The sequence below is a fragment of the Dreissena polymorpha genome, chromosome 8 (assembly GCF_020536995.1).
Source record: "Dreissena polymorpha isolate Duluth1 chromosome 8, UMN_Dpol_1.0, whole genome shotgun sequence".
Taxonomy (NCBI): Eukaryota; Metazoa; Mollusca; class Bivalvia; order Myida; family Dreissenidae; genus Dreissena; species Dreissena polymorpha.
The window spans coordinates 102371097-102399095 of NC_068362.1; the positions used below are offsets into that span (position 1 = coordinate 102371097).

The following is a 27999-nucleotide window of genomic DNA, read 5'->3' on the forward strand; positions in this document are numbered from 1 at the left end:
CTTTGTAAGCGAATGCTCACATCAATCCTACGTCTAATAAGCTCAAATGTGACAATGAAACGGGGAAAAATAACCTGTTTTGCTGCGTCACATGGTGAAACGCATTTGTACTTTTTCTATCGCAGGTATCAATTAAATATGATTCGCTTGAATACCATGCGTCGTGTTGCGGAGGCATCTTCGATTTAGCTTAACCCTTTGCATGCTGGGAAATTTGTCTTCTGCTAAAATGTCGTCTGCTGAACTTCTAAAATTAGCATTTTCTTCGGTTTTTTTCAAAGAATACTATCAGAATAGCAAACAGTTTGAATCCAGATGAGACGCCACGTTCTGTGGCGTCTCATCTGGATCCAAACTGTTTGCAAAGGCCTTCAAAATTCGGTTCCCGCACTGAAAGGGTTAACATGGTCTAACTGAGGTAGAGTCTAAGGCAGTCAAACTGTTTGATAGTTCAAGTTTGCATTTTATGCACGTCCATTCGTAGTAAAAAATAAATTGAACATGTTATTGTTAAGAAATTAGGAACGCAATCAAGAACAGCACATACACATATTGTATGTGCCTTTCACATAAAAGACAAGGTTTAATAACCGGGTGTATCGAAGACTAAGGGTCACTTATATTGCTGTAAAGTATTTTTGCAAAAAACTCTGGTGCAAAAAAACTAGGTTGACAATATGACTTGCTACGCTCTTTTTTGTTTTATATCTCCTTTAATGAGTAATGGTCGTCAACAAACTCTTATCAGTTTAACCTAACGATAGACATTCCCTAAACAATGAACATCAATTTAAATCTGGAACGATCTAAAGTTTTATATAGCTTTTACTTATTTTATGAAGATTAGTATTATTTGTACATAATATAATGCTTTGTTTTATTTGTGTTTTAAATGACTACTTTTGATGTTTAAAATCACACAATAATGCTTTTTTTGTGGAGAACAGCAGTAATTGTTATAACGTAGACAGTTTGATTTTAAGTGTTCACTTTCAGCTATGATCACCCTGTTGATTTGTGTAAATACCAGCCCACCATATTGATAACAGTACACCTGAACACATTCGATGACAACGGAAATATTTATCGACAGAAGGCATTTATTATTTGATTGTACATATGTGAAGCTTGTGATATGTTATCGTTCGTGTATTCACGTAAACAGAAGCTAAAATGAGAGCCGTACATGTATAAACTGATCAAAGTATGTTAACTTATTCACATATTCATTATAACAATAACGTAAGGCATGTTTTATCTTCAAGTTTAAAGGGACATTTTCACAGATTTAGGCATGTATTGAAGTTTGTCATTAAATGCTTTATATGGAAAGATGTAAACATAGGATCTAAAAGTCTCCAGTAAAAAAAGAATAAAAGTAAAGAAAGTAAAATCGAAAACCTCGTCTGGGCTCGAACCAATGACCCCTGGAGTAAAAATCTAACGCTTAGACCACTCGGCCATCCGTGCTCATACAATGATAAATGTATTTTACACTTTATATAAACAATCCTCGTAGTGTCACATGATATGTAACGACAACAACAGAATTCTCCAAATTATTCAATTGTTTCGCGACGCAAGGCTTTATAATTTTCAGGAGTTAAAATCGTCAAAAGATGCGTATAATGGCTATTTTAGAGCATGGTAAATGGTCGGTATTACTGTTTCCACACACATATCATAACTGCAACGCTTATTTGCGCATCTGAAACTTTTTTGTTCTTGTCAATTTATCAAAACGTGAAAAGGCCCCTTTAAGATAAAAACGTCTACCTCATATTTAAATATACAAGTATAGTACATATCTCTGATGGTTATAAGACGTATACTGTAGTAAAACTACATTCTTTAAAAGACCAATAGTAATGTTTATTCATCATTTTGTTGTTAATGTGTATAACACGTTCTCTGTCACATAGTTGTATATATAACCATTTAAGGTTCTTTTAGCGGGTACCTGGGGCTGGCTACACCCTTGGGTATGACCAGATAAATTTTATGAAAAAGAAAAAAAACTTAAGTTGTTTAATAATGATATGTGGTGAAATAAGCATTTCCTAAACACATAAGTTCATATAATAGTTAACAAGAAATATCTTTAAAAAAGATATACGGCGTTGATTGTGGTTGGTTAAAGGTAAAGAGTTTAATGAATGAAATCAAAGATAGCATATGTCTTTGTCTGTGCAGTTCTTTGCTGCATTTCACGCAATACGGGATGTTACGCGTAGTTTTCGCGGTTTATTTTACATTATTACATATTTCTGATCACATATCTATAGATACAAAAAAAGAAGAATGGAAGTGAAATGAAAACGTGTTAGTCAACCGGTCACACGCGAAGTATCCGCGCGTTCTTCGGACAAACCTGTTTAGTTGTTTGTCGGGCATTACTATTTAATTTGATTATTTGCAGTACCGGAAATCACCTCGCTCATGCTCAATACATTGGTCAGTATGGTGGAATAATTCTTGTTAAGTGTAAACAATTGTATAATTATTATTATAATAATAATTCAATACTACTCCAGCAGCTGGAGTTTCACTTCTTTATATTGTTAAATTAATCAAAAATAATATGTATCATGGTTTTGTTGAAAACCCATTAAGAATCTATTATTGAGATACCATAATTATATCGGCGAATATCTTCATTTAACATCTGGTCTAAATAAAATTCCAGTTCACCTAGTTCACGCGATACCGTCTATATTATATAAAGATCCCTGTACTGACCGCGAACTGACCCTGATACATTGCGGCTTGGAATGCAATGCTTAAAAGAGAGATCGCGATTTCACAGCTGGAACGACGGCTTGTTTAAAACTTCATACTTTTACATGTTTTATGTTCAATTTCGAAAACAAGTAAAATGGTTTGGCCAAAACTTATATCAAGATATCGAAAAACGATACTTTTATGAACTTAAATATACTAGTACACAGACAGGAATATGGAAGTAATTACTAAATATGAGAACATAGCCTTTAAGTGCAAATGCTTTGGCGCTGGCAATCCTCTGAAAATAAAAGGTGCACGCACAAACTGTATTGATGTGAACAGTTGAGTGTAAAACTGTTCTATCTTTCATGCCTTTTCATAAGAGATAAAATTATCACGCTGAACAGGCAGTAAAACAGTGTTAAATAGACGCGTTCACGTTTCCAATGTTCTGGTGGCATTCTCAAATCAGCCAATTGACTAAATGAAGTGTATTCATATGTGTCTAGCCGCGGGCATTTTAATGAATGGGATTAAAGGTCACCTAATGTCAAAAGTGACGTTAAACAGCTAACGCCGAAAAAAAACGTCGTATGTCTAGATTTTGGGAGGTATCCAAGGGGCACAACTACGTCACAACTATATCTCCAAGTGGAAAGTTTATCTCCTTTTTTCGAGAAGTTGCGAATGAATAATATGTCCTCTTCCGATTACAACTGCTTAAATATGTATTAATCACTCTAACACGATGCTTTCATCAGAACAAATAATTCGAGCATATTATATGTAATGTGTATTGCGTGCGTATTTTGTAAAAATAGAAATGATATACGTGCGCTGACATCATATGTATCGAAACACGTGTCACATTAGTATATTAGTATTGTAACCGCTATAATAATGGTATCACATTAGTATTAAATCGCTGAAGTTAAATCGCAGGCAAACTGGTTCAATATGCAAGTCGTATATAAATTACAGGTATACGCATCTCAACAAACCGATGCGCAGATTACATGTTAGCCCAGCTATGGTTGTGTTTGATAATCGGACGTATTCAGTGAAATCTATCTAACGAGTTTACATGGGTAGATTTTAAGCTTAACTAGAGCACAGCGAGGGTAGAATAGAACTGCCATATTGTTATGTGACACTAGTTGACCAAAAGGAATCAGGAAGTTGAAAAAACACGAGTGTGTTTATTTTTATTTTTGTTGACTTATAAGGGTATTGGATAACTGTTACGGTAGGTAAAATATCAATTTCTAAAATATTCATGAAAAACTAAAATCAATCGCTCCGCGGAAAGAAATTACAAAATTAGTTTAATAAGCTTACAATTTTGGCATTGTGGACTCAAAAAAGTATTTTACCAAATTCTAAACACGTTCTGCAACGTATTGTTCAATTTTAAATTATACTGAATCACCTGTAATCGTGTTTGTTTTCTGTTTGACATATCAAAATATCTCATCAATTGATATATGTAAATCCGTGAGACAAGCAGTTGATATCATGGTTTTTAAATGCCTTGTCATAAAAAAAGTATAATACTGGTTGAACACCGGAAACGGTTTCAAATTTTTAAGAATTAGCCCAGGATGTTTTCATGGCTTTGTGAAAACATGTTCATGTGGTACAGAGGTATTATTTTTCTGTGTATCCCAGGCAGATACATAGAGTGTTCAGGCTGGCTAATTCTGGCTTGCTTACTAGTGTACAGTGTTCAGGCTGGCTAACCCTCGCTTGCTCGCTAGTAAACAGAGTTCAGGCTGGCTAAGCCTGGCTTTTTCGCTAGTTTACTTTGTTCAGGCTGGCTTAATCTCGCTTGCTCGCAATTGTACAGTGTTCCGGCTGGATTAGCCTCACCTGCTCGCTATTTTACAGCAGACTATGCCTAAATATGAAGAATTTAACAGAACAACTAAAGCATCTTGATTCATGAAGCTGTCGATTAACATGCCATTATACAATGATAATAAAAATCACCCGTAGCCCGGCGGTTTCCATAGTTTCCAAGTTTAATTAATCAATGACAGTTCGCCTGTTATCGATAGAACGAAATGTTAAAAAGAAAATGTCAGTACAGTGGTAAAGGGTTTAACATTAAAGGGGCCTTTTCACAGATTTTGGCATTTTTTTAACTTATTCATTAAATGCTTTATATTGATAAATGCAAACATTGGATCGTAAAAGCTCCAGTAAAAAATCAAGAAAAAAATTAAAAAAGGAAAAGAACATTGCCCGGAGCAGGTTTCGAACCAGTGACCCCTGGAGTCCTGCCAGAGTCCTGAAGTAAAAACGCTCTAGCCTACTGAGCTATTCCGCCGAGTACACAATTTTGACGTATTTTATGCCTTATATAAGCAATCTTCGTAGTTTCACAAAATTTAACGACAAAAACAGAACTCTCCAAATTATTCAATCGTTTCGCGTTGCAACGCTTTATAATTTTTAGGTTTTAAAATCGTCAAAAGATGCATATAATGGCTATATTAGAGCATGGTTAATGTTCGGTATTACTGTTTCCTCACAAATATCATAACTAAAACGAAAACTTACGAATCTGAAACAACTTTTTTTAATTTTGTCAATTTACCAAAGCGTGAAAAGATCCCTTTAATAACCAAATGCAAGTTCAGTGTTTGGGGAAAAACGGAAACATTGGATTAAGCGCGTTTACATTTATCGATCGCATTCATTTTCAATGAAAGCACGTATTTTATAGTAGTATGATAACAAGTTTTCCATCTCTGGTATGAAATGCTCAGAGAGAAAATAGCACGTTCCGTGTACGCTGGTTTGCATGTACGTTATGCACATATTTATGTCAGTAACGGGTAATTTAATAAAAGAGTTGGGAAGATTTCCGTTGAGAGCATTTTTTCGACTAGTCACAGCAGAAGACAATTACATGACCGAGCTTAGAAACGAACCCGCGATCCTCGGATTTGAAGTTTATGAGAGCATTTCAATAAACTTGTATGTCAGGAACGATTGGTTTAGCCATTGGCAGTTCAATGAATTTGTTTGTGTTTCATAATCAATACATCCATACAACTGATTAACACACTTTCGCAAAATAAAGGAAACGGTATTTAAGTGATCTTTGAACAGGAATGATATTTTTATACATGTTTGCATAATGCCTTACAATTCAGTGTTACGTTACTATTCGTTAACGCAACATTTAATCATCTTTTTGCTTTGATATTGCAGTTAATTTGACAGACATTTAATGATGTGTGGTAAATACGAACGGGTTTAAAGCGTTGTACATTTGTCTTTGTTATTCTTCACCCTTTAAAAAACCCTATATTTGTGAACTAGTTGTTTCTTACTCCGCTACATTCCACTCTTTTTCGATTCACGGTCCAGTGTAATGCATGGGCTGTTATAGGATTTAATGCCGAAATAGCTACGATTTAAAAACCGTTTTAAAACGAACCTGGTTTCTTACACGGCTCATTTACAAATAATAACTTAATTCATTGTCAACACACGAAGGTATAACTTGATAAAAAATACCTTTACACTAATGCCTCTTGCTGATCGTTTAGTACTAGTTATATTTTATTTATTGTAATTCAATGTCACATACTACACACTGTCTTAACTTACCTGCGACCTACTATCGTATCTTAACTGAAGATTATTATCTCAATTACGTATGCGTGTATGTATATGACCAACATATCAGCCTTGGCATAATATTAGACTATATTCTGGAAATTTTGTTACAAGTATGGTGTACGTTTGTCTTAGATCTCATGTAGATCATTTTACATGCGAACGAGTTTCTTTACAAATCGGAAGGTCAACGCTGTATAGACATTATCTTGCTTTGTTCATGTTTACTGTTTATGAAATATAAGTTGAAGGCTGATTGTATTTACTGGGGTTTTAAGTTAGCGCAGTCAATAGTTAGTTAAATTCGTGAAATATCAACAAAACATCGTTTGATGTATCTGTTCAGCTGACAGTTATTTTACACTTCAGCAATCCATTAAATTACGTGACTTAAAGGGACCTTTTCACGTTTTGGTAAATTGACAAAATTGAAAAACATTGTTTAAGATTCGCAAATTTTCGTTTTAGTTATAATATTTATGAGGAAACAGAAATACTGAACATTTAACATGCTCTAAAATATCCATTATGTGTATTACATTTATCAATATAAAGCACTAAATGACAAGCTTCAAAACATGCCAAAATCTGTGAAAAGGCCCCTTTAACTGAAGAATATTATCTCAATTACGTATGTTCGTATGTATATGACCAACATTTCAGCCTTGGAATAATTAAAGGATACTTTTAGACTATATTCTGGAAATTTCGTTACAAGTATGGTGTACGTTTGTCTTAGATCTCATGTAGATCATTTTACATGCGAACGAGTTTCTTTACAAATCGGAAGGTCAACGCTGTATGGACATTATCTTGATTTGTTCATGTTAACTGTTTATGAAATATAGATTGAAGGTTGTTTGTATCTACTGGGGTTTTAAGTTAGCGCAGTCAATAGTTAGTTAAATTCGTGAAATATCAACAAAACATCGTTTGATGTATCTGTTCAGCTGACAGTTATTTTACACTTCAGCAATCCATTAAATGACGTGACTTAAAGGGACCTTTTCACGTTTTGGTAAATTGACAACATTGAAAAACATTGTTTAAGATTCGCAAATATTCGTTGTAGTAATGATAGACGAAGAAAAGGTAATACTGCACTTTTACCATGCTCTAAAATATCCGTTATATGCCTTTTTGACGATGTAAAAACCTGAAAATTATAATTATTACTTGAAGTATTTAGTTCCAATGCATACATTTATCAATTTAAGGCATGAATAACTTCAATACATGCAACAATCTGTAAAAAGTTCCCTTTAAAGGCACACACATCAGAACTATTACGCTCACATTGAATGCCCGTTAACGTATTATTTTCTTTCATAATCCATCAGCTGAACAGTGTTTAAATATGTGATATCTTTTTTGTTTAAATCGCTTGTTTAATTTAAAATGCCACTTTATATTACACGCATCTGAACGGACTTTTTTTAAAATTTTACAAATATTTGAGAATAGTTAAAATTATTCGAATATTAGCATCATAGTGGAAACGTTCAGTCAAACAATATACATGTATAATTTTACGTATTAAAACATGTATTGGGCTAGTTCAAAATTTTATTGTTCTGCAAATCTAGTGCTTTACTGTCGCAATGTTTCAGTTGTGTTAAAAACTTTTAATTTGAAGTCTTATTGAATGTGCAATTGCAAATTTAAGATTTTTTTTTAATGAGTTTCGCGTAGTTCTGTCATGTTTCAATTGTTTGGCGCCAAATTTAAATGACATGAATCTGCTCATGTGTATTTAGATTGTAAACAGCAAAGAATAGTCAACATGTTTAACGAAAATCTATCGTACTGAGCAGGTTGATGTACACCGATTGGTTGCACACGCTTACAGGCCGATGCTGCATTTGTGTTAATGCTTTTATCTCTAATGTACCATGATGTATAACGTGATAAATTCCGAACCATCACAATATATCTCCTGGTACTCTCCCTAGTAAGTAATTGTCATGATAATCTGAGTCTGCCATTGACCTGAGTCAACAGTAAACTAGGTTACACTGCATATAAAACTGGATTAATCATAGCTGTTGCTTGAAGCTGTTATTCGAAAAAAAACCAAATATGAAAGTACAACAATTTGTTTTTGACATGTGATTGCTTGTTTTTAGAGTACTTTTCATATTTCAGACACGCCTGTGGTCTAAAGACCAGACATGTTCAAGAAAAAGGCTCCACCACCGTCCCAGCCAGGGGGCGGACGGCAATCCGTGTCTGAGGTATTTATCAATCATTGATTGCACCAGGGTAAAGCTCGTTGAATGTCCGGCTAACGTAGTGGTTGGTATACTCGCTTCTCACCTAGGCGGCCCGGGTTCAACTCCCGGTCCCGGCAACATGTGAGTTTGGTTTGTGGTCACCATACCGAACAGGTGGGGTGTCCTCAGGGTATTCCGGCTTCCCCATACAACACCGATATGTGAAACTCTTTCAGTTACAACAAAATAGCTGAATATTACAGCTATAATTTAAATTTCTTTCTAACTTTCGTGAGTCTATTAAGCTCATTAAACAGGAGTGATGGGACACATGCCGGGTCCTCAAATAAAGTAGCCTCGGGCTCGGAAAGGACCTCATAAACTTCAAAATAAAAAAGCACGGTAAAACTTTTAAGGATACTCTTATCTTGCGTAGTTTACACTGAAACGCATTCCGATTAAATATATGTTTGAATCAACTGGAATATGCCTGCATAATGATTTTGTAATAAAATAAACATTTTGAGCCATATTTCCTTACTTTAAAATTGTATTATATTAAGACCTCACACGAAAAGAGGAGAAACTGAATGACGTAAAGCATTTTCTTCACTCTTTTGTAAGGGGCTTTGTAATGCAATTGCACTGCAGTTTGAGTATGTTGTGTTAAAATATGTTGCCTACATAAATGATAACCTTAAGACTATTAAAAAGTTGAATAAAGGCATAATGAAACGCACAGAGATTTAAATACTAGAAAAAATAGCTTTCTGAACATTCGGCGAAAAACATTCTACGTATTTCAACGCACTTACTTTTTCCCTTTCATGCAGTTGCCGTAAGTGAAGTGTACATCGCCCTTTGTACATTTCCACGCAAGATAAATATATGTGAAAAAACTCACAAATGTACATTTTTATGTTTGTTGTCTAAATAGAAAAAATCACAAGATCATATTATGCAAGAAAGTGCCAAAGATAGTGGTTGACAGCTGTCAATGAATGTTATCTCGTTGCAGCCAGATGCACCGGAACGACCACCAAAGCCTGGTACCAAACCTAAAGAAGCCGTAAGTAGAGTTGTTATTAAAATGGCAACAAGCTTTGATCTGAAGTATTGTTTCCGCCTCATTTGTAAACGGTTATACTATGATATAAATATTTTAATTCCGCGCTTCAGCGTCCTTGCAAGATAGAAAGTTACATCGTATAACATAACATTATTTATGTTGCAATATTCTGAGGTTTGAGTTAAGTTTGAAGATATCCTAGATATATCTTAGTCCTATTAAAAAGTATAAATTGTCATGCCTTAAAACCATTCCAAAGGCGTATTTCATTTGTCACGTCTACAATCATTTATTAAAAATCATTTCGTATCGCATGCGCATATGTCTTTCATTTATTACAATAGATTCACTCTGGAGCAGAATAGTACTTGTAAAACTGATTCCTGCGTAGTATATATCCATTAATTATTGCACCCTTATTACTAGATAAGTTTCATCAATCATATACAAAAATATCCGTACTATCCTATCTTAATTAACGAACCCTTTCGTAGCATCAGGGGTCCGTCAAATATTACGCATCCATCCTTACAAACCATGGTCCTTCAAATAACATAAAAAAAGGAACCAAGATCCATGAACGACATTAAAAAAATGCACGTATAATCTGAGGTCCAACTCCAAATAAAAACACAAAAGTAGATAGTATCACGAAAAAACATCTATTCTTGCCGATGCTCATTAACTATTAAAGCATCATCCGTAGAAGCTTCCATCAAATTTTGAAAACATCCATTCCGGGTATGTCATGGTATGACGGCTTGTGACCTATTACAGACGCCTACCCCACACGATGATGATGACATGGACGACGGCACGACGCTGTATAATGAGGTGATGGACATCGTTAACAACGAAGAGAAGAATGAGGTGCGTATGTGCGAAATATGATTTAGACTGACAAAAACATAATATAAATACAAATAGTAAATAATACAAATTGTAATAGAATATATTTATATATATATATATATATATATATGACGCGTTTGCAACTCTTAGCCCAGGATCGGCTTAAATGAAGCATGTAAATCAAATACTTGCCTATCTTTAAGATAACATTGTTTTACTTATTCCTTTATGGAACTCATAAACTATATTCTCAAAAATAAAAACTTAACATCTGAGCAGGCAATTCTCATGGTAAGCAAATGTGGTCAGTCTATGTCCGGCGTCGCGAGTGCGGCTTTGTGCGTCTTCAACTTTTAGCTAGTCACTCTAGCTGAAACATTTTAGATCGCATCTTGAAACGTGCTCATAATGTTTATACAGTCAAACCTGAGAACAGTGGTCAGTCAAGGGAAATGACCAAAGTGACCCTTGTCCACTGGTGACCGTTGTTTTCGGATCACAATTTTAAGATGTTTGGTCAATTGGTAGTATTGCTACGTCGTTACCCCACCCAGTCGTTTGCATACAGTGTTAAACAAAGGTTCATTGCCGATAACTAATCATAAAAACAGAATTAACTTCAATTGAATAATACATAATACTATCTTATAGATTGATTTAATTGCATATTGTTAAATTAAATCAATGACGTTATCAACGCTAGTATAATTGTTTACTCATGCATCTCGTTCATTTAGTAAATAATGCTTGTCATGCCATTGACGTCACGTGACGTCCGAACAAATCTAAAAAGCGGATTCGCTGTCATAAACCGATAGCACGGTGTAACTGTGCCGTTCTCATTCAAAGAAAAAGACGCAAACATTTTGTTAAAATTTATTCGCACGCAAACATCACACAAACAGCTTTTTCATTCAACCCGCAGTATTCCGTGTCAAATTTTGGACGCTTCAAACTCACATTTGCATTCAATTTATACTCCTCCATAATTTCTCGCTTATGCTTAAGCACACTCTGCACTTGCGTACGTCCATCACAGAGCTCACTTGCTATTATACGCGAACTTTTTCCAGATTCAAACAGTTTCAAACACTTGACTCGCTCTTCTAATGTGAGGAATTTATGTTGACCTCTCATAGTTATTCCGCGATTTATTATTCCGATTGCTTTTAAAAGTGTTGGGTACGCTAGAAAGCTCTTTTAAAGAATGATCCGAAAATGTTATTTTCAAATCTATGCTCAAGGTTGTAAGTAAAATTTACTAATAAGCGGTCATTTAATTAGCGATAATTACTTTAAACGTGTCACAAACTCTGATATATTTTCTTTTCAAGATACCCCCCTCCCCCACACAATTATTCCCGGAAAACAAACCTTCTGAACATCTTATTATTGGCGTCGCCCTGAAGGGCGGCGACTAGTATGTAATGCATTTTTTTTTCGCTTATGGGAGGAGAAGTTATTTTACGGATCAATGTATATATTTTTGTTTTAAGAATATCATGCATAGTGGTGATTTTTTGCGTAAATTAGTGCAAATAAGTACTGCATTTGTGCCTATTACATTTATTACAACATTTATTGCCAGAATGCAAAGCTAATTGTTTTAATTAATAACTGCTCCACAACTGATCACAGGGGAAAGATCACAGGTACTGGGCAAATTCGCGAAACTTTCTGGTTTTGTATAAAAACAAATGATGTTTTGTATAAAAACAAAACATATTCAAAATATATTTATTTTGTGGTTTTTCTAATTTGCTTATTTAGTGGAAAATCAATGTAGTACGATATTTGACGACCTATCGCGCAAGCAATTTTATTGGAAGGCTAGTGGTACGAAAACGTACATTTCTTTTTAGTTTATTAATAGACATATAAAAACGATCGCTATACACAACTTCACCAAATAGCAGTACATAAGTGAATGTCAGCCGGAATAGCATAGTTGGGAGAGCGTTAGACTGAAGTTGTTTACGCAACAGTCATCTAAAGGCCCCCGGTTCAATCCCGGGTTCCGGCACGAACGGAACATTTCGGCGGCTGACAATTTTTTCAGTCAGGTTAATAAATATAATAAAGCTTTATTTTGTGTAGACATTTTAAAATCCATTTTACTACCATTGGACATTTTTATTGAAATTAATGGATGCAACGTGGTGACAACGTTAATTAAAATTTCTTACATCACTTAAATATCTTATAAAAATACACGTGTTTTTATATTAACAAATAAATGCAAACAACACATCTATTATTCATTTATTTTATGGTTGTCTATCATAGGCCTATCCCTACCACATATTGAGCGCGAAGCGCGACACGTATTATTGATTGTAACAATGAGTTGCGATAAAGGAAGCAGCCGCTTATCAAGGAGGAGCTGTGTCACAGCAACCCGTTTCCCTAGAGTCAAGCACTCCTCGGAGTTTTTTTAAGAACCACATAGAGAGCGCGAAGTGCGACACGTATTACTATCCAGGCGGTATGGGCCCTTTAGCATTATCCGACCATTACGTCCATAGTTATCTTCCTTACAATTTTGATCCGATTGTTCCCAAACTTTCACAGGTTTTTTTTGAGGACCCAATCCAAACTCTATATGAGCAATATCGGACCATAAGTCCAGAATTATGTCTCTTTGAATTAAAAAAAAATAAAATTGAAAAACTGCTTTGTTAGGTGATTATGTCAACATTTTTCATCAGATTCTTTCCAAACTTACAGTGTCTTCATATCAATGAGCATTTTTACCTCATTTAAAATGAGAAACATTGGGACAATAAGTCCAGATTTGTTTCTATTAAATTTGACAAAATAAACAATTTCCACTTGTTTAAAAGATTTCACAACTTTCGTCTGAATCTTTCCAAACTTGTTTAGTGTTTTTATATCAGTATTACTCGAACCGTATTGAAAATGATGAATATCGGAGCAATAAATCTATTATGATCTTTTACTGAATTTCAAAGTATTGTGAAATGCAGCTTCTTTATACAATTTACAGTTTTCATTCAATTTTTACAGTGTTTTCATATCAATGAGTACTCAGCCCCTATCGTAAATGAGCAACGTAAGAATACGTTCAGAATCATCTCCCCTTGAAGTTGAGAAAAATATGAAATTACGCTTACAAGATCAAGCAGATTTTTTAAAACCTACACAGTTCTGTTCCATTTATGAAAACTGCACACGGATACCAGTAAAAAAGGAAACCAATGTAAATAAAATGACCTATGAAATATTTGCGATTTACAACACAAAATCATAGATAATGGTTATATGGGGGTTGAAGACAACATCATAAATAATGGTTATTTGGGGGTTATAACACAAACTCATAGATAATGGTTATACCAGTCTCTTTTTCTATTATGTTTAAAATAATCGGCCAATATATTAATATTTACAGTAGAAAAAAATCGTTTCATGTAACTTCATTGAGTGCCTTTTACACTGAAATTCCCGACGCCCTTTGAAGCTTTGCATCAATACTTATCTTGTTTGATTTTGTAATATCATAGGCAATTACCTGCTATCAGATGCTTTATCCGCAAAATAGACGGACAAATGGTGTGCTGTGTAATGTGTCAACAAACGCAGTGACGTCACCATTTATGTTTAGAATGGTTCAACCATGAATTTCGGAGTGGATTATAGTGGCCATTGGCCGTTATGGACAGGTGACCGTTATTCTCAAGTGTAATATAGAGCGATTCTCGTCGGGTGGAATTCAAACTGACCGTTGCCAAACACTACACCGAGTTGAAGTCTTCATTACTTTCGTCAAAAAACTACGTCACACGGTCTTTGTAACCACTGAGAAGGTCACAATTACTATCAACTTGGCAATAGAGAATCACATGCCAAAAAATGTTAAATTTTTCCATTAGAATTTTGTCCTTTTGGCTTTTGTGTATATATGACAAGATGTAAAAATAAATGCTATTACATCAGTGTTCTGTATTATTATTTTTCCGCAGTACACTTCTGATTTTTTGCAAAAATGACCGTTGAAAGAACGACAATGAAAAAATGTCATATGACCACAAAAACTATAAAATTAACGTTTTATAACGCTGTCATTTAACCATATTTCAGATTAAAAAAGGTTTCATTGAAAATAAATATACATTACCTATAATAAAATGACGTACACAAAAGCACTCACTATCGCCAATATAGGATCACTGTTTACAGCATTATCTCCCCTGTCGGATCAACAGTTGGAGCATCTTTTCACAAATTTGTAAAATTGTACATTTATCCAATGGACACACTCTGCAACAATTGTTTTTGATTTGATTATACATTTTTTTCATGAAATACACGATAGTGATCCCCTATTGGTGTGACCCCCTATTGGCGAGTTGACTGTATTATTATGTGCTGATAACATTTGGTCAAAATGTATATCTTGATAATATTTTGGCCAAATTTTGATATTAGTCTAGTGCGTCCAAAAGCTAGAACACTAGGTCCAATTTTAGAAAAAATGTGTTACTTTTCTAAAGTCTTCTTTTTTACTCAATTTCGTTAAAAAATTGACTAATGATTTATCTGGACAGGTTCAAAATGTAAATGCGCCATGTGTGAGTAACCTGCTTCTCACATTTTTTGCTTGCTTGCTTGTTTTTGCTGTCCTGCTTATATTATTTATTTATCTGTCAGTTAACCCCTTGTTTATTCTCCTTGTATATAGTGTATATGAGTTTCTTGTGTGTGTTAAAATAAAAAAATAAAAAATAAAATAAAAAATAAAATAAAAAAATAAACATGTATATATGTGTATATATGTGCTATTTATTTGTTGTACTATGTAGTTATTGTGCATGTGCTTGTATATGCTTTTAAACATGAATTGTGTGCTATACTTGTTTTTAATATCTTAAATTTTAATATAGGTCTGCAATGCTTTGTTTGTACAACTTAAAAGTTTATAACATATGTTTGAATTATGAACTATGCAAAAACAGCTCCAATATAGTTTTTAGGTATATTTCCCTTTGTCATATTTGTGTGTAACTTACAAAATATTATGCTTTTAATGAACATTTTTATTTAATTTGTGTTTTATATACTTTAAATATGTCCTTGTACTATAAATGCTTATATAATATGCTTAATCTTTCTTTCTTTCAGTACAATATACACTTGTTATATATATACAATTGTTTTGTCGGGAAATAGCTCATGAGCTAATGTTTATTGTTATTCACATCCGACGTTAAATAAAGATTTTTGTATCTTTTATCTAAACAAATGTATGTGCTGAGTTTGAATCTTGGTCAAGTTCATCGATAATTACCAATGCCAATATTTTAGAAAACCTTGTTACCACTCTATAAATGCCACATTAATGACTCAATCTTGATGAAAGTTGATCTGAATGTGTATCTGTACAACGTGTACGCCAAGTTTGAATCTGGGTCAAACGCATCCGAAACCTAGCTTAATCTATAAAAAAAAGTCTAGGCTAGGTTTGAGTATGGGCTTCTTGCAGTACAAAACTGGGTCCCCAAGTCAAATCCTAGAAATACCTTTTACCAACCTATTTTATGACTCACTTGCGATCAATGAATATTTGTCAGAATATCTTGAGAACATCAAGTTCAAGTTTGAATCAAGTGAGGTAAAATATTAAGTCATTAGATGAAGCATTCGACAACTACAATACGTTGAACTCAGTTGAGCGATCAAAGGTCATCACGGCCCTCCTTTTTTATAAAAATTTTATTATTATAATTCTAGTTTTTTAGTTTCAAAATTGTGAACCAAAGCATACTATTTATGTCCTAATATTAAATCATGTTATAAACATATTAAACGCTTGTTACAAATCGTTTAAAGCAAATATCGCACTTGCGCAAACTTCTGTCGCAATTTTATATTATTACCGTGTGTTATTAGCCGACTTTATACGAGGAAACAGCCCAAGAGTCCCGGAGGTCGAATGTGCCCGAGCCTAGTCAGGAGGAGTACACATTCGTGGATGAAGGACCAGAGGTGAGTTACCAATTGTTATTGTTTGTGCTGTCTTCAACAACATGATTTGAAACATGCATACGTTTGTATGAACTCCTCAGTCTCATTGGGTTTGTATGCTTCTCAAGAAGTAAACATTTCCGCCCATCTCACTTAAAAACGTGTACCCGCAGATCAAATATACGCATAATGTGGACGATATTCTCAGAATGTCATGGGTTATGGCTTAAGAATGGTGACCACGTGTTTTTTACAGTGCCGACAGCGTTTATGTCTGAGAAGATTGAAATGCTAAATGTCATTTCATTTGTGCTTTTATAAGAATCCACTTAAAATAGGACATGTCAACTGATCTTTTCAGTCAAGATCCAAACGAAAAAGTTTCACTTACCCGAACTTTACGCGAACCAACTCAAATAACGTGAGTATGTTGCATATTCGAATCTGCTGCTTCGTATGTTGAATGTTTATAATCGAACAACAGGCTAAGTAAGTCTGAAACATATTTTTAAAAGCTTTATTTTCAACTCCTCGACTTTTTTGTATAATACGCTTTCGTATATTTAAATTAGCATGTTTATACGTGTATGATTATTTAACATTGAATGTATTCAATATTATATTTAATACATTTACGCAAATGTATACTTACTTTACTCATGTATTATCTCTCTCTCTACTCGTATGTGTGCGTTTCAGCGGCCGTATGTACAGTATGAAGACATATTTCGTGCATTCTTCGTCATAAAACTTGAACAAAACTTGAACAATTCACATTTGAAACTCAACGAATTATTCATGGTTTCTGTTACAGTTCTCTCTCTAAATGTATTGATTTTGATGCATATGACATATAAGATATACTATAAAGTAGCTTCCATCATATAAATTGTTATCTATTATGAATCCCAATCATAAATCTGACGTTATGAATACCAAATTTCGTTTTAAAAGGGCCTTTTCACGTTTTGGTAAATTGACAAAATAAAAAAAAGTTATTTCAGATTCGCAAAATGTTCGTTTGAGTTATGATATTTGTGAGGAACTATTAATACTTAACATTTACCATGCTCTGAAATATCTATTATAATTATGCATTTTTAACGATTTTAAAACCTGAAAATTATAAAGCGTTGCAACTCGAAACGATTTAATAATTAGGAAAGTTTTGTTGTCGTTATATTTTGTAAAACTACGAGGTTTGCTTATATAAGGTAAAAAATACGTCCACTCTAGTATGAGCACGGTTGGCCGACTGGTGTAGGCGGAAGACTTTTTACTCCAGGACTCAAGGGGTCAGTGGTTCGAGCCCAGTTGAGGGTTACATTTTTTTAAATTGTATTCTTGTTTTATTACAGGGGATTTTTAGGTCCAATGTTTAGATTTATCAATATAAAGCATTTAATGACAAACTTTAATACATGCCAAAGTCTGTGAAAAGGCCCTTTTAAGTACTTTTCTTGTTCTATTCTGTATTATTATTTACACTTTAAAGGGACATGCGGACTAGTTACCAATATCTGAAGTTCGTGTCATTTTTTATTTGTAAATATGTAAAGAGTGTTTGATACTTTTAACAAGTCCTAAATAAGAAGGTTTTTGGTTTATTTCTCTGGCAACGACAAATGTATCTTTTTCTATTTATGACATGGAACTCAAATAAATATCTTGGGAATGTTCACATTCCAGAACAAAATTTAAGATTCAATATTCAATGTTTATTGCTATGTGGCCTCCGTCCCTTGCAATTACAACTTATCAATTGAATTGTTGTCTTAAATCATGGTTTGTAGTGCTCTCTTGTCTTTTGATTGTAATTCAATGATTTATAATTTGAATAATCTAAGTTGACATCGAATACAATAATTAAATCTCCACAAATCATGAGTTTCATCCTCATCTCAAAGTTTATATATATTGATTGCCGTATAATTATTGTATAACCTTTACCAGTTGAGATTGTGTTTATAATCACTGAATAACTACAGAATGCATGCATTACCTGAGTAATAGAACTATATCTCAATCGTAAGATCTGTGAGGTTCCGTTTAGTTTGTTTTTTTATTTAAACAAATGGGTCGTGCTCTGAGAAAAAGGGGTTAAATGCATGTGCGTAAAGTGTCATCCCAGATTAGCCTGTGTACTCTGCACAGGCTAATCAGGGATGACAATTTACGCCTAAACTTCAGTTTTGCAAAGAGGAGACTTTTTTGGCAACGAAAAATATTACAAAAGCGGAAATTGTCGTTCCTGATTAGCCTGTGATGACTGCACAGGCTGATAGGGGACGACACTTCACGCACATGCATTAAACCCCCTTTTCACAGAGCTCGACCCATATATACAGTTATTGGGGTTTTGCCTGGTGACGTTTCCAACAGAGGCATATGTGTGTTTCAGTCCACCTATGAAGATACATCTGAGATGGAGAAGATAGTGGCTAATAAAAGGGTAGGTAAACGTCTTACAGTCTTCTTGTTTTGTTTATTGGTTTGGGTTGTCATTTAAGGAAACACTGCTTTTTGTATCTTCAGTTACATCTTGGCGGTTTGATCACCTTTTTACGGGGCACCCTACTGTTTCTTAGTAGTAAGTACACAAACCGAAGCAAGTAGTTGGCAAATGCCATTTTTGCTATTTTTTCAATAAAAGAACCGAGCGAATCGTTTAATCAGCAATCTTTTAGACTAGTGTCAAAGGTTTTGTCGGGATGGGAACCGCACCTACGTTCTTCGATTTGTAGTCCGGACGGCGCTTTAATTACTGAAACGTTCGTTCAACTGAGTGCTTTGAACAATAAATCTGTTTGTAGTTTTGTTAAAACCGATTTAACCCATTCATGCCTAGCGTCCTGAAAAAAGGACATTGCAAACAGCGTAGACCCAGATGAGACGCCGCATAATGCGGCGTCTCATCTGGGTCTGCGCTGTTTGCTTAAAGGAATTTCTTTATGAAATATTCTAAATATAGAAATAAATATACCAGACACCCCTACTTTTGGAAATAAATTGATCCAATATAGAAGGATGGGAGAGTCCACTGGGCATAAATGGGTAAATATTTTGATTGATTGACGCACTGAGACGCTGTAATCTGCTCCCTGTGAATGATGAGTACTAGATTTCCGGCATCATGATCTCGAGAACCGTCCTCGAGTGGAGATCGACCCGAGACCTCAGGATTGTTATGGTGTTGAAACTGTTTTCACTGCATATGCCTTGATGTATCCGGCGTTATGTTTTCCTGTTTAATCATTTAATGCCATGGCATTATAAAAGAGGGCACATATATTAAAAACTTTACCTATTTTGCAGATGCAGACTCCGCTTCCCGACCTACCGACCAGCCATCCGCCAAAGAAAGATCCACATTCAAAGGGGAAAACACAGGTATCTGAAAATCTAAACCAGATTTCTATTGTGACTCTCCATTTATAAGGACTTTGGTAGTAAGTAATTGATGAAACAGATCAGACATCATTGGCAATCTTGCATGTAGGTCACTAGTGCTGTACAACTTTCATACATTTCGATCATTATCTTAAACAAGTACTTGATGCATTAAATGTTTCAATAAATAAATATGTGCACGTTCCTTTTTTTCTGAAACGTATCGACCTTTAGCATATAAATATTTCTATTTCAGAGTGATCCTCATTTACCTCCAGGTAAGGCTATTAAAGAACACAAATCACAGGTAAGGCTATTAAAGAACACAAATCACAGGTAAGGCTATTAAAGAACACAAATCACAGGTAAGGCTATTAAAGAACACAAATCACAGGTAAGGCTATTAAAGAACACAAATCACAGGTAAGGCTATTAAAGAACACAAATCACAGGTAAGGCTATTAAAGAACACAAATCACAGGTAAGGCTATTAAAGAACACAAATCACAGGTAAGGCTATTAAAGAACACAAATCACAGGTAAGGCTATTAAGTAACACAAATCATACATGTAACTTGCTAAACAACGATTCGGGTCATTCATATTAACGCATATGTGATATGAACCATGTTTTATGCGTATGATGCTTAATCCTTACATATCTCTTAAATGAAATTTGCATAAATTAAAAAAAAATACATGCAATTTATATTTGTGAGAAAAAAACGAAAAAAATAAATAAAAAATATGTGGATTTTATTTTTCGTCATTTTTAGAGCATTATTTTTCGGATTGATTTTTACGTGGTTAACGTTGAGTCTCATTACCTATGTGGTCAAGCAAATCGATTAAACTAACCAGCACAATACCTTATACTGACATTGTAGACGTTCCAGCCCATACAAGCGACGGTAACGAAGAGAAACGGCGACCATCTGCCGGTGTCGGCGTCTTCGGCGGAATGTCTGTATCCATGGACACGATCAGGGAGAAAAAAGCGAACCTTCGTAAGGTGCCGTCGATTGCCGAGGAGCCGAAATCTCCCGAGCCAGAGACTCAGACTATTTCGTTCAAATCACAGCTGAAACCTGTCAGTAAGGGTATTTCATTATTACCAAAGTGGCATATGCGCGTAAAAGACCCGTACTTTCTGTGTTGATTTCATACTAATGTATGGACCATTAGACCAGTTACCGTATACATCATCTCATCATTTGACAAAATTAACAACAATATCAAAAATGCTTTATGGTTTGCCGATGCATGTATATAGCAAATAAAGGCTCCCATCGTTGTCAGTCTTTTTGGCTAAAAGGTTGTTTGATAAGTTTTATGTGTGAGTTCGGTTGTATGTGATCGTAACGGACAGGGGGTGGGTCATCAAGATACTCCTGCCCCCCCCCCCTCCGTCCACACACACGCTCACACAAAAAGAAACAAGGGCATACCAAGTATATCGTATACTATTATGTCTTTCAGTAAAGATAAATAGTTGGAAAACAATCTGCAAATTGTCACAGCCGCGAAATGTATTTTTATATTTTTATTTCAAATGCACACCTAGAGTGATAAATGCATTGAAATAATACCAGTTAATCCAATAAATGTTTTTAAGGCAAAATCTCGTGCCTGAGAAAAATACATCTTCATATAGATATAGTATAGTATAAACTATGAAAGTAGCAGATTGTTACTCAGAAGCAATGTACATATAAGCCGCAATGTACATATAAGCCGCATGACGCTACATATAAGCCGCATGACGCGAACATGGATCTTATGCCATATGCGACCACCGTAGTAGCTTCAGACCAGCCTGTGCAATCGCGCAGACTGTTTAGGAGGTACGCAATCGCCCAGACTGGTTAGGAGGTACGCAATCGCCCAGACTGGTTAGGAGGTACGCTGTCGAGCAGTCTGATCAGAAGCTACGCTGGCCGCTGTAAATTTATGCCAAGGTTCGTGGTTTCATTAGCGGACATGGTATCTCCTTACCAGACAGGGCGGATGCTTCGGCTGGGTTGGAGGTACGCTGGTTCTATTTTCGCTTGACGCGGCTCATATTTTAGTGGGATAGCACGGATTTACAACTTTAACTCCGTTTCTTTAAAATAAACTTCTATAATTTAGCCGTGCTCTGTGAAATGAGGTTTTAATGCATGTGAATAGGCTTATCAGGGACGACACTTTCCAACCATATGATAGTTTCGTTTCTCTTCTTAGCAAAAATACAGTTTAGGCGGAATGTGTCGTCCCTGATTAGCCTTTGCGGACTGCACAGGCTAATCTGGGACGACACTTAACGCACATGCATTAAACCCCTTTTTCACAGAGCACAGCCCAATTGTATTTATTTCTGATGGTATACAATAATATTATTTGAATAGGCAATACATGAAAGTGAACCTATGAAAACAACGAGAAGAAAGCTATTTTCATTTTTTTTACGTTGCAGATAAACCGCAAATATCGCCTAAACCTTCGGTGGGACAGACTCACGTAAGAATGGCCAATAGCTTTTTATGTATCCTAATACTTAAAATACCGGACATGAACATTACCTTACACTGCAGACGAAAACAAAGCAACACACGAATGCATGTATATTCAAAAGCTGCATTTATGAACTTATGGAAATAAAGATAAGATGTCATTGTGAATAATACATTTCATAAACAATGGATTAAACAAATAGCTTGTCATATAATTATACTTCAGTATTATTTTCCTACATAACAGAATGACCACACAACGGACTGGAGCAAAGGTCTACGCAAAACAAGCTCAAAGTCTCCCCCGGTTTCCCCACGCAGTCCGACTTCCCCTCCGAACTTTTCGACTGCCGACGATCCCGACGCACCTCCGCCGCTCCCAAACCGTCCTTCTGGTAAGGCCACGAGTCAAGTGCATGTGGCGCAGAACGGTTCGTCCGACACGATAGTGAAACAATCGCACGTCGCGCAAAACGGCTCAACGGGTGGTCCCCGTGCGACGAGTGAAGCTCAGTTCGAGGAGGAAGACACTTATGCGGATGGCTTTAGTCTGGTAAGTTGTTTGGTTGTGGTTTACTATAGTCTTAGGGAGATATCGCTGATGTACATGTTTTGTTAAGACCCCAATATAAGTCCTGTACTATTAAGAAATGGTTTGATGTATATTACTCAATTATTTTCTCACATGAATGGCTCACCGTCAGTATTGATTACCTATCCAAAGCAACAAGAACAAGATATGAGTTTTGTAGAAACACTATGTCCCCTACTGCGCCGCTTTGATTTATTTAAAAAATATATATATCATTTGGCAGGTACAGACAATTATCTCCCTTTAAAGCTTATTACTTCCCTTGGATTTGTTTTTTACCTTTCACCTTGAAGGATGACCTTGACCTTGGTCTTTCACCACTCAAAATGTGCAGCTCCATGAGATACACATTCATGGCAAATATGAAGTTGCTATCTTTAATATTGCAAAAGTTATGGCAAAATGTTAAAGTTGGAGCAAACAAACCAACCAACCAACCAGCAGACAGGGCAAAATCGGCATTTCTTGCTTTTAATTGCGTCTTCTTTAATGTATCTTTGTCATTTCTAAATGCAGTAGTTTTATTTTAGACTCAGGAGGCTTTGCAATATATAATTGATCATCGAATAGTTTTTATGTCTTTTTTTGTGAATTCAATTTACAACTCGTGAACGTTTCCATTAGTAACGTGCTGAATGTGATCGTGGTGATCAAACTCCTGTTTTAAGGTCGCCGTGGCGTAGTAGACATGGTGTCCGCCTAGCGACCGGGAGGTCATGGGTTCGATCGCCACTGTGGAAGCGTTCTTTAGATCTCTCCCATACACACCAAATCCTGGTTCTAGTCCCAGGAAACGGACTCGCAGGCGTTTCACATGTGTCTTGTTCAGTGAAAGCTGGTCATAATGCATTTGCGTTAAGTGTCGTCCCAGATTAGCCTTTGAAGTACGCACAGGCTAATCAGGGACGACACTTGCCGCTTAAATTGTATTTTCCCTTTAAAGGAAGTCCCTTTTTACCGAAAATCTAGTTTATGCGGAAAGTGTCGTCCCTGATTAGCCAGTGCGGACTGCAAAGGCTAATCTGGGACGACACTTTACGCACATGTATTTTGCCCAGTTTTATCAGAACAAGACACAAATAAGCATTAGGCTTTTGATGCTATTAAGCTTAAATAAATAGGTTAAAACTAAACATTTGAGTCTTGTTCTGTGAAAACTGGGCATAATGCATTGCATAAAGTGTCGTCCCAGATTAGCCTGTGCAGTCCGCACTGGCTAATCAGGGACAAAACTTTCCGATTATATGGTATTTTTAGTTTCAAGGAAGTCCCTCCTTGCCGAAAATCAAGTTTAGGCGGAAAGTGTCGTCCCTGGTTAGCCTGTGCGGACTGCACAGGCTAATCTGGGATGTCACTTTGCGCACATGCATTATGCCCAGTTTTCTCAGAACAAGACTCATTTGCTTTCCTTCCGTCAATTCCTTCATTGGATGTTTCAGATCGAGCCTCTGAGTTCCAGCGAGTGGTTCCATGGCTGCTTGTCGCGCGATGATGCGGAGGCAAAGCTGCGTGAGACAAACCAGGTAATACTTATACATATACGTTGTTGGAGGTTTAGTGCACATGAGAACCTGACATATCCGCATCGGGTCCATTCATTATTTAGCCAATCAGCGTTTTCTACAAACGCTTAAGTTATATTTTAGTGAAGAATATCATCTGAATCCGCACAAGTATGTTTCGTCGCCGCCCAACAATTGTCGCAAAACACTGCATTGCACATGCGCAAGCGTCCACTGATAATTATAATTCCCGCTATGCGTGTATATTCATGAGCAATACAAATAACAAAACACTTATTTTTAACGTTGGAAATCTTCATTAAGTCTCAGAAATCGCTCATATTTCCATAGGAAAACGAAACAAAAGATACTGCGTTCAAAAACGCCCTCATGGGATGCCTTTTTAGTATAGACTCATTAGCCCCTTTGAATCAGTTTTAGACCTTTAGTAGGTCAATGTCAAGGTCGAAAATGAGGTCTGGGGATGTGGGGAAGTTGCTAGTGTTTGTAGATAACATTCGTTAAAGTCGCAAAGCTTTTGAGCTTCCGTTTCAGTTTATTAGCAAGCTTCCGTTTCAGTTTATTAGCAATCGGCAAAATATTTGCCATTGGCCATATACAAATACATAAAACTTATGGCAAAGACAATCATATACATATATACAAATACAATTTCTATTTAAACTAAGTTCATATACATATAACAAAGAACTCAACAGAATATTACATAACGATCAGAGAATAGTGAGGTTTTCAAGAGCATTTTGTCTTAAACAGAGAGATTCTTTAATATATTTTGCAAGATTATACATACATTTTTTACTTTTTGTTTACATTAATAAAATGAATTTTTGACCAGTAGGCCATGAACAATTTCCAAAATAGTTTGATCATATACATCTATACTTTGAGCAACATAAAATGAAATGATATTCTGATTCTACAGCATTCTGAGCAAGCGGTAGACGAAACAAGTCATTTAAAAAACAATTTATTTGGGTCTTCTCATTCAGTCAAAAAGTAGGTCGAGATCAGTGTAAAGTCAGGAGATGTCGGTGTTTTAAGAGGGTTTATATATACGATAACATCATTAAAAGTATTTAAGATTTTTAGGGAGCATTAATAATTTAAGACAAAACGCGTCATTTTTTAATGAATCAAGTCTTTGGACCTTCTGAAATAAATAGGTAAATGTCAAAGTCTAAATTAGGTACGCGAATGAGGTACACAATTTGCTAGTTTTGTAGGACAGCATCAAGTCCAGTATCAAACTTTGTATGAAGCATTATTTGTATAATGAACAAACAGACATGGACATCGGTATATGCCTCAAGGCATCTGAAATCGACGTGGGCATCAAAATCAACGTTGTTTTTTTACTCTTTGTTGCATTGCTATTTAACCACTCTAGCATACATCCCTGCACCTCAAAAAAGAGTCGCCAACGAACAAATCAGCTAGCACTTTTTAACTAAAAATCTTTCATTATTGACTATGTTCCCACTATGAACGCAAGAAAGAGTTGTGATTGTTCTTGCCACAGAACGGGGCTTATCTGGTGCGGAAGACGGACAAGGATATACCGTACAAGGAGAAACCCTACATCCTGTCCGTTATGACGAAGGGGGATATGTACAACTTGATTCTCAGGCAGAGGGCAGACGGGAAATACGCCCTTGGCAAAGAGAAGGAAAACGAATTGGTAAAAAGTTGTAATGTTGTTTTTAACTATAAATTTACCCGTCTTTATAAACATCGTCCGACAAATATAAGTTACGACATCGAGTTTTATTAAGTATTATCACTCAGGATCAACCTTAATAATTCATTAATTCCATAAACCCTTTATTTACAATCTTTCATGGGGCCTTCAATTAAGGAAATATTGATCGTACATTTGTTTTGAGCTACAATTCAAGTCGTTTAATAACTTTTTTCGTTAGATCTTAAATAAAACAGGACCAGAGATAACACATAGAACATTGTACCTTTTAGGAAATTAGAATAAATTAGAACCAAGAGAACTACCTGTCGTAAATCGACTGAACTTGCGATTATGTTTTTGATAAATTGTTGCCATATTTAAGAAAATTGACGACAGAAGAAAGTATACTTGTTTTGAAAACGAATTTCCTTCCCCTCCTTTCGAAGAAAGGAAAATGTTTCATTGCACCTTACCGTCGGTCTGTCGGATTTTTTATATTTCGGTCGCATAGTCGGTCGGTCTATATACCAGTCGTATATGTTCGATATCTAAAAAACTCTTTAACCTACAAATAAGCAAATTGGTATAATGGTTAGGAAAAAGGAAAGGTTGACGCCGATTGAGTTTGAGATAAACGTGACACAGGTCAATGTCACAATGCTCGTTAAAATTACATCGATTCCGCATGATATCTTTAGAATGATTCGTCCTACAATCATGCAAACTTGTAAAGCGATTACTTGGGAAGAAGTATAATTATGTTTATGGTCATCAGGTCAAATAGGCAGGGGCCTGTAACTGCAAAATCGTTTTTGCAATGTATTTTAAGAACGCTTTGACATACCATAATATAAATTGTTTTGTGTTGGATTGGGAAGACGGGGAACTTGATTTTGACGTCATCATGTCAATGTTATGGCCGCAGGGGCTTGTATCATAGAAAATTGATTTTGGCATGATATCTAGAGAAAGCTTTGACCTATGATAATCCAAACTGGAAGCAATGTGACAGAGCGTGTAACATTAAAACAAACTATTGATAATTGCTAATTAAACGTACTGACAACTTTGGTGTAATCGTCAAATATGTTTTACAAAATCTCTTGTTTAAGTTGACACTACAACCTGATGGTTCTACGAATTAGACTGACTCGCTTAAGGACGCCAACGATATCTTATTTGTTTTATCTCTGTTTTTAGGCGTTTGAACGTGTTGAAGAATTGTTGAAATTCCATAAAACTGAGAAATTGGTGCTCATTCGTAACGGACGGGAAACGTTTACAGTCCTCACCAGTTATCCATCAGCGGAAAGATGAAATGCGTTGCTATCACAGTCTCGGAAAAGAAATGACACGCAATCGTAAGTCTTTAAATCAGCCAATGACATGCTACGATACAGCGCATTCCAATCCTGGATCAGAATTAGCCAATCGCACGCTTCAACAGAAACGTCCTATCAGAGCAACCAATCAGTATCGTCGGAACAGATTTGGATTTCCAAATAGTCAATTGATTTCTACAATTGTCAACGTAAAGCCTAGAAATGGCAAATAGCACAGAGCTAAACATTTCAATTATGCACGACCATAACCAACCAATTATGAACCACGCCATATGCTAGACCAAATACTCACAATCTCATTTACCTTCCCATTCATTCCAATATGTCATATTTCATATGTGTGTCTCCATGCATTTAGATGGTAAATCAGTGATAACTCACTCATACATGTTGTATTCTAGTGTATTGTGCACTTATAGTTATTCACAGGTGGTTAGCGTGTGGCTATGATATTAATTAGTGAAAACATCATTTTGAATGATAAATAATCATATTATAACGA

The 27999-nt window shown here is 35.4% G+C and overlaps 1 protein-coding gene across 6 annotated transcripts; it reads left to right on the plus strand.

The window, feature by feature from the left end:
* Positions 1-1181: 1181 nt before the first annotated feature.
* LOC127842433 (uncharacterized) lies at positions 1182-27978 on the plus strand. 6 transcript variants are annotated; one of them, XM_052371933.1, is made up of 15 exons: positions 1182-1204; positions 8500-8588; positions 9586-9636; positions 10414-10506; positions 16399-16494; positions 16835-16894; positions 18875-18925; positions 19789-19863; positions 20120-20141; positions 20751-20957; positions 22319-22362; positions 22603-22908; positions 24387-24470; positions 25993-26151; positions 27355-27978. In XM_052371933.1, exons 2-15 carry the CDS (start codon positions 8526-8528, stop codon positions 27469-27471), a joined length of 1428 nt encoding a protein of 475 aa, XP_052227893.1. In that variant the 5' UTR covers positions 1182-1204; positions 8500-8525; the 3' UTR covers positions 27472-27978. The 6 variants fall into 6 exon arrangements, with proteins under 6 accessions (XP_052227893.1, XP_052227894.1, XP_052227892.1 ...); XM_052371934.1 differs by lacking the exon at positions 1182-1204 and adding an exon at positions 2120-2140; XM_052371932.1 differs by lacking the exon at positions 1182-1204 and adding an exon at positions 3684-3705.
* Positions 27979-27999: the final 21 nt, after the last annotated feature.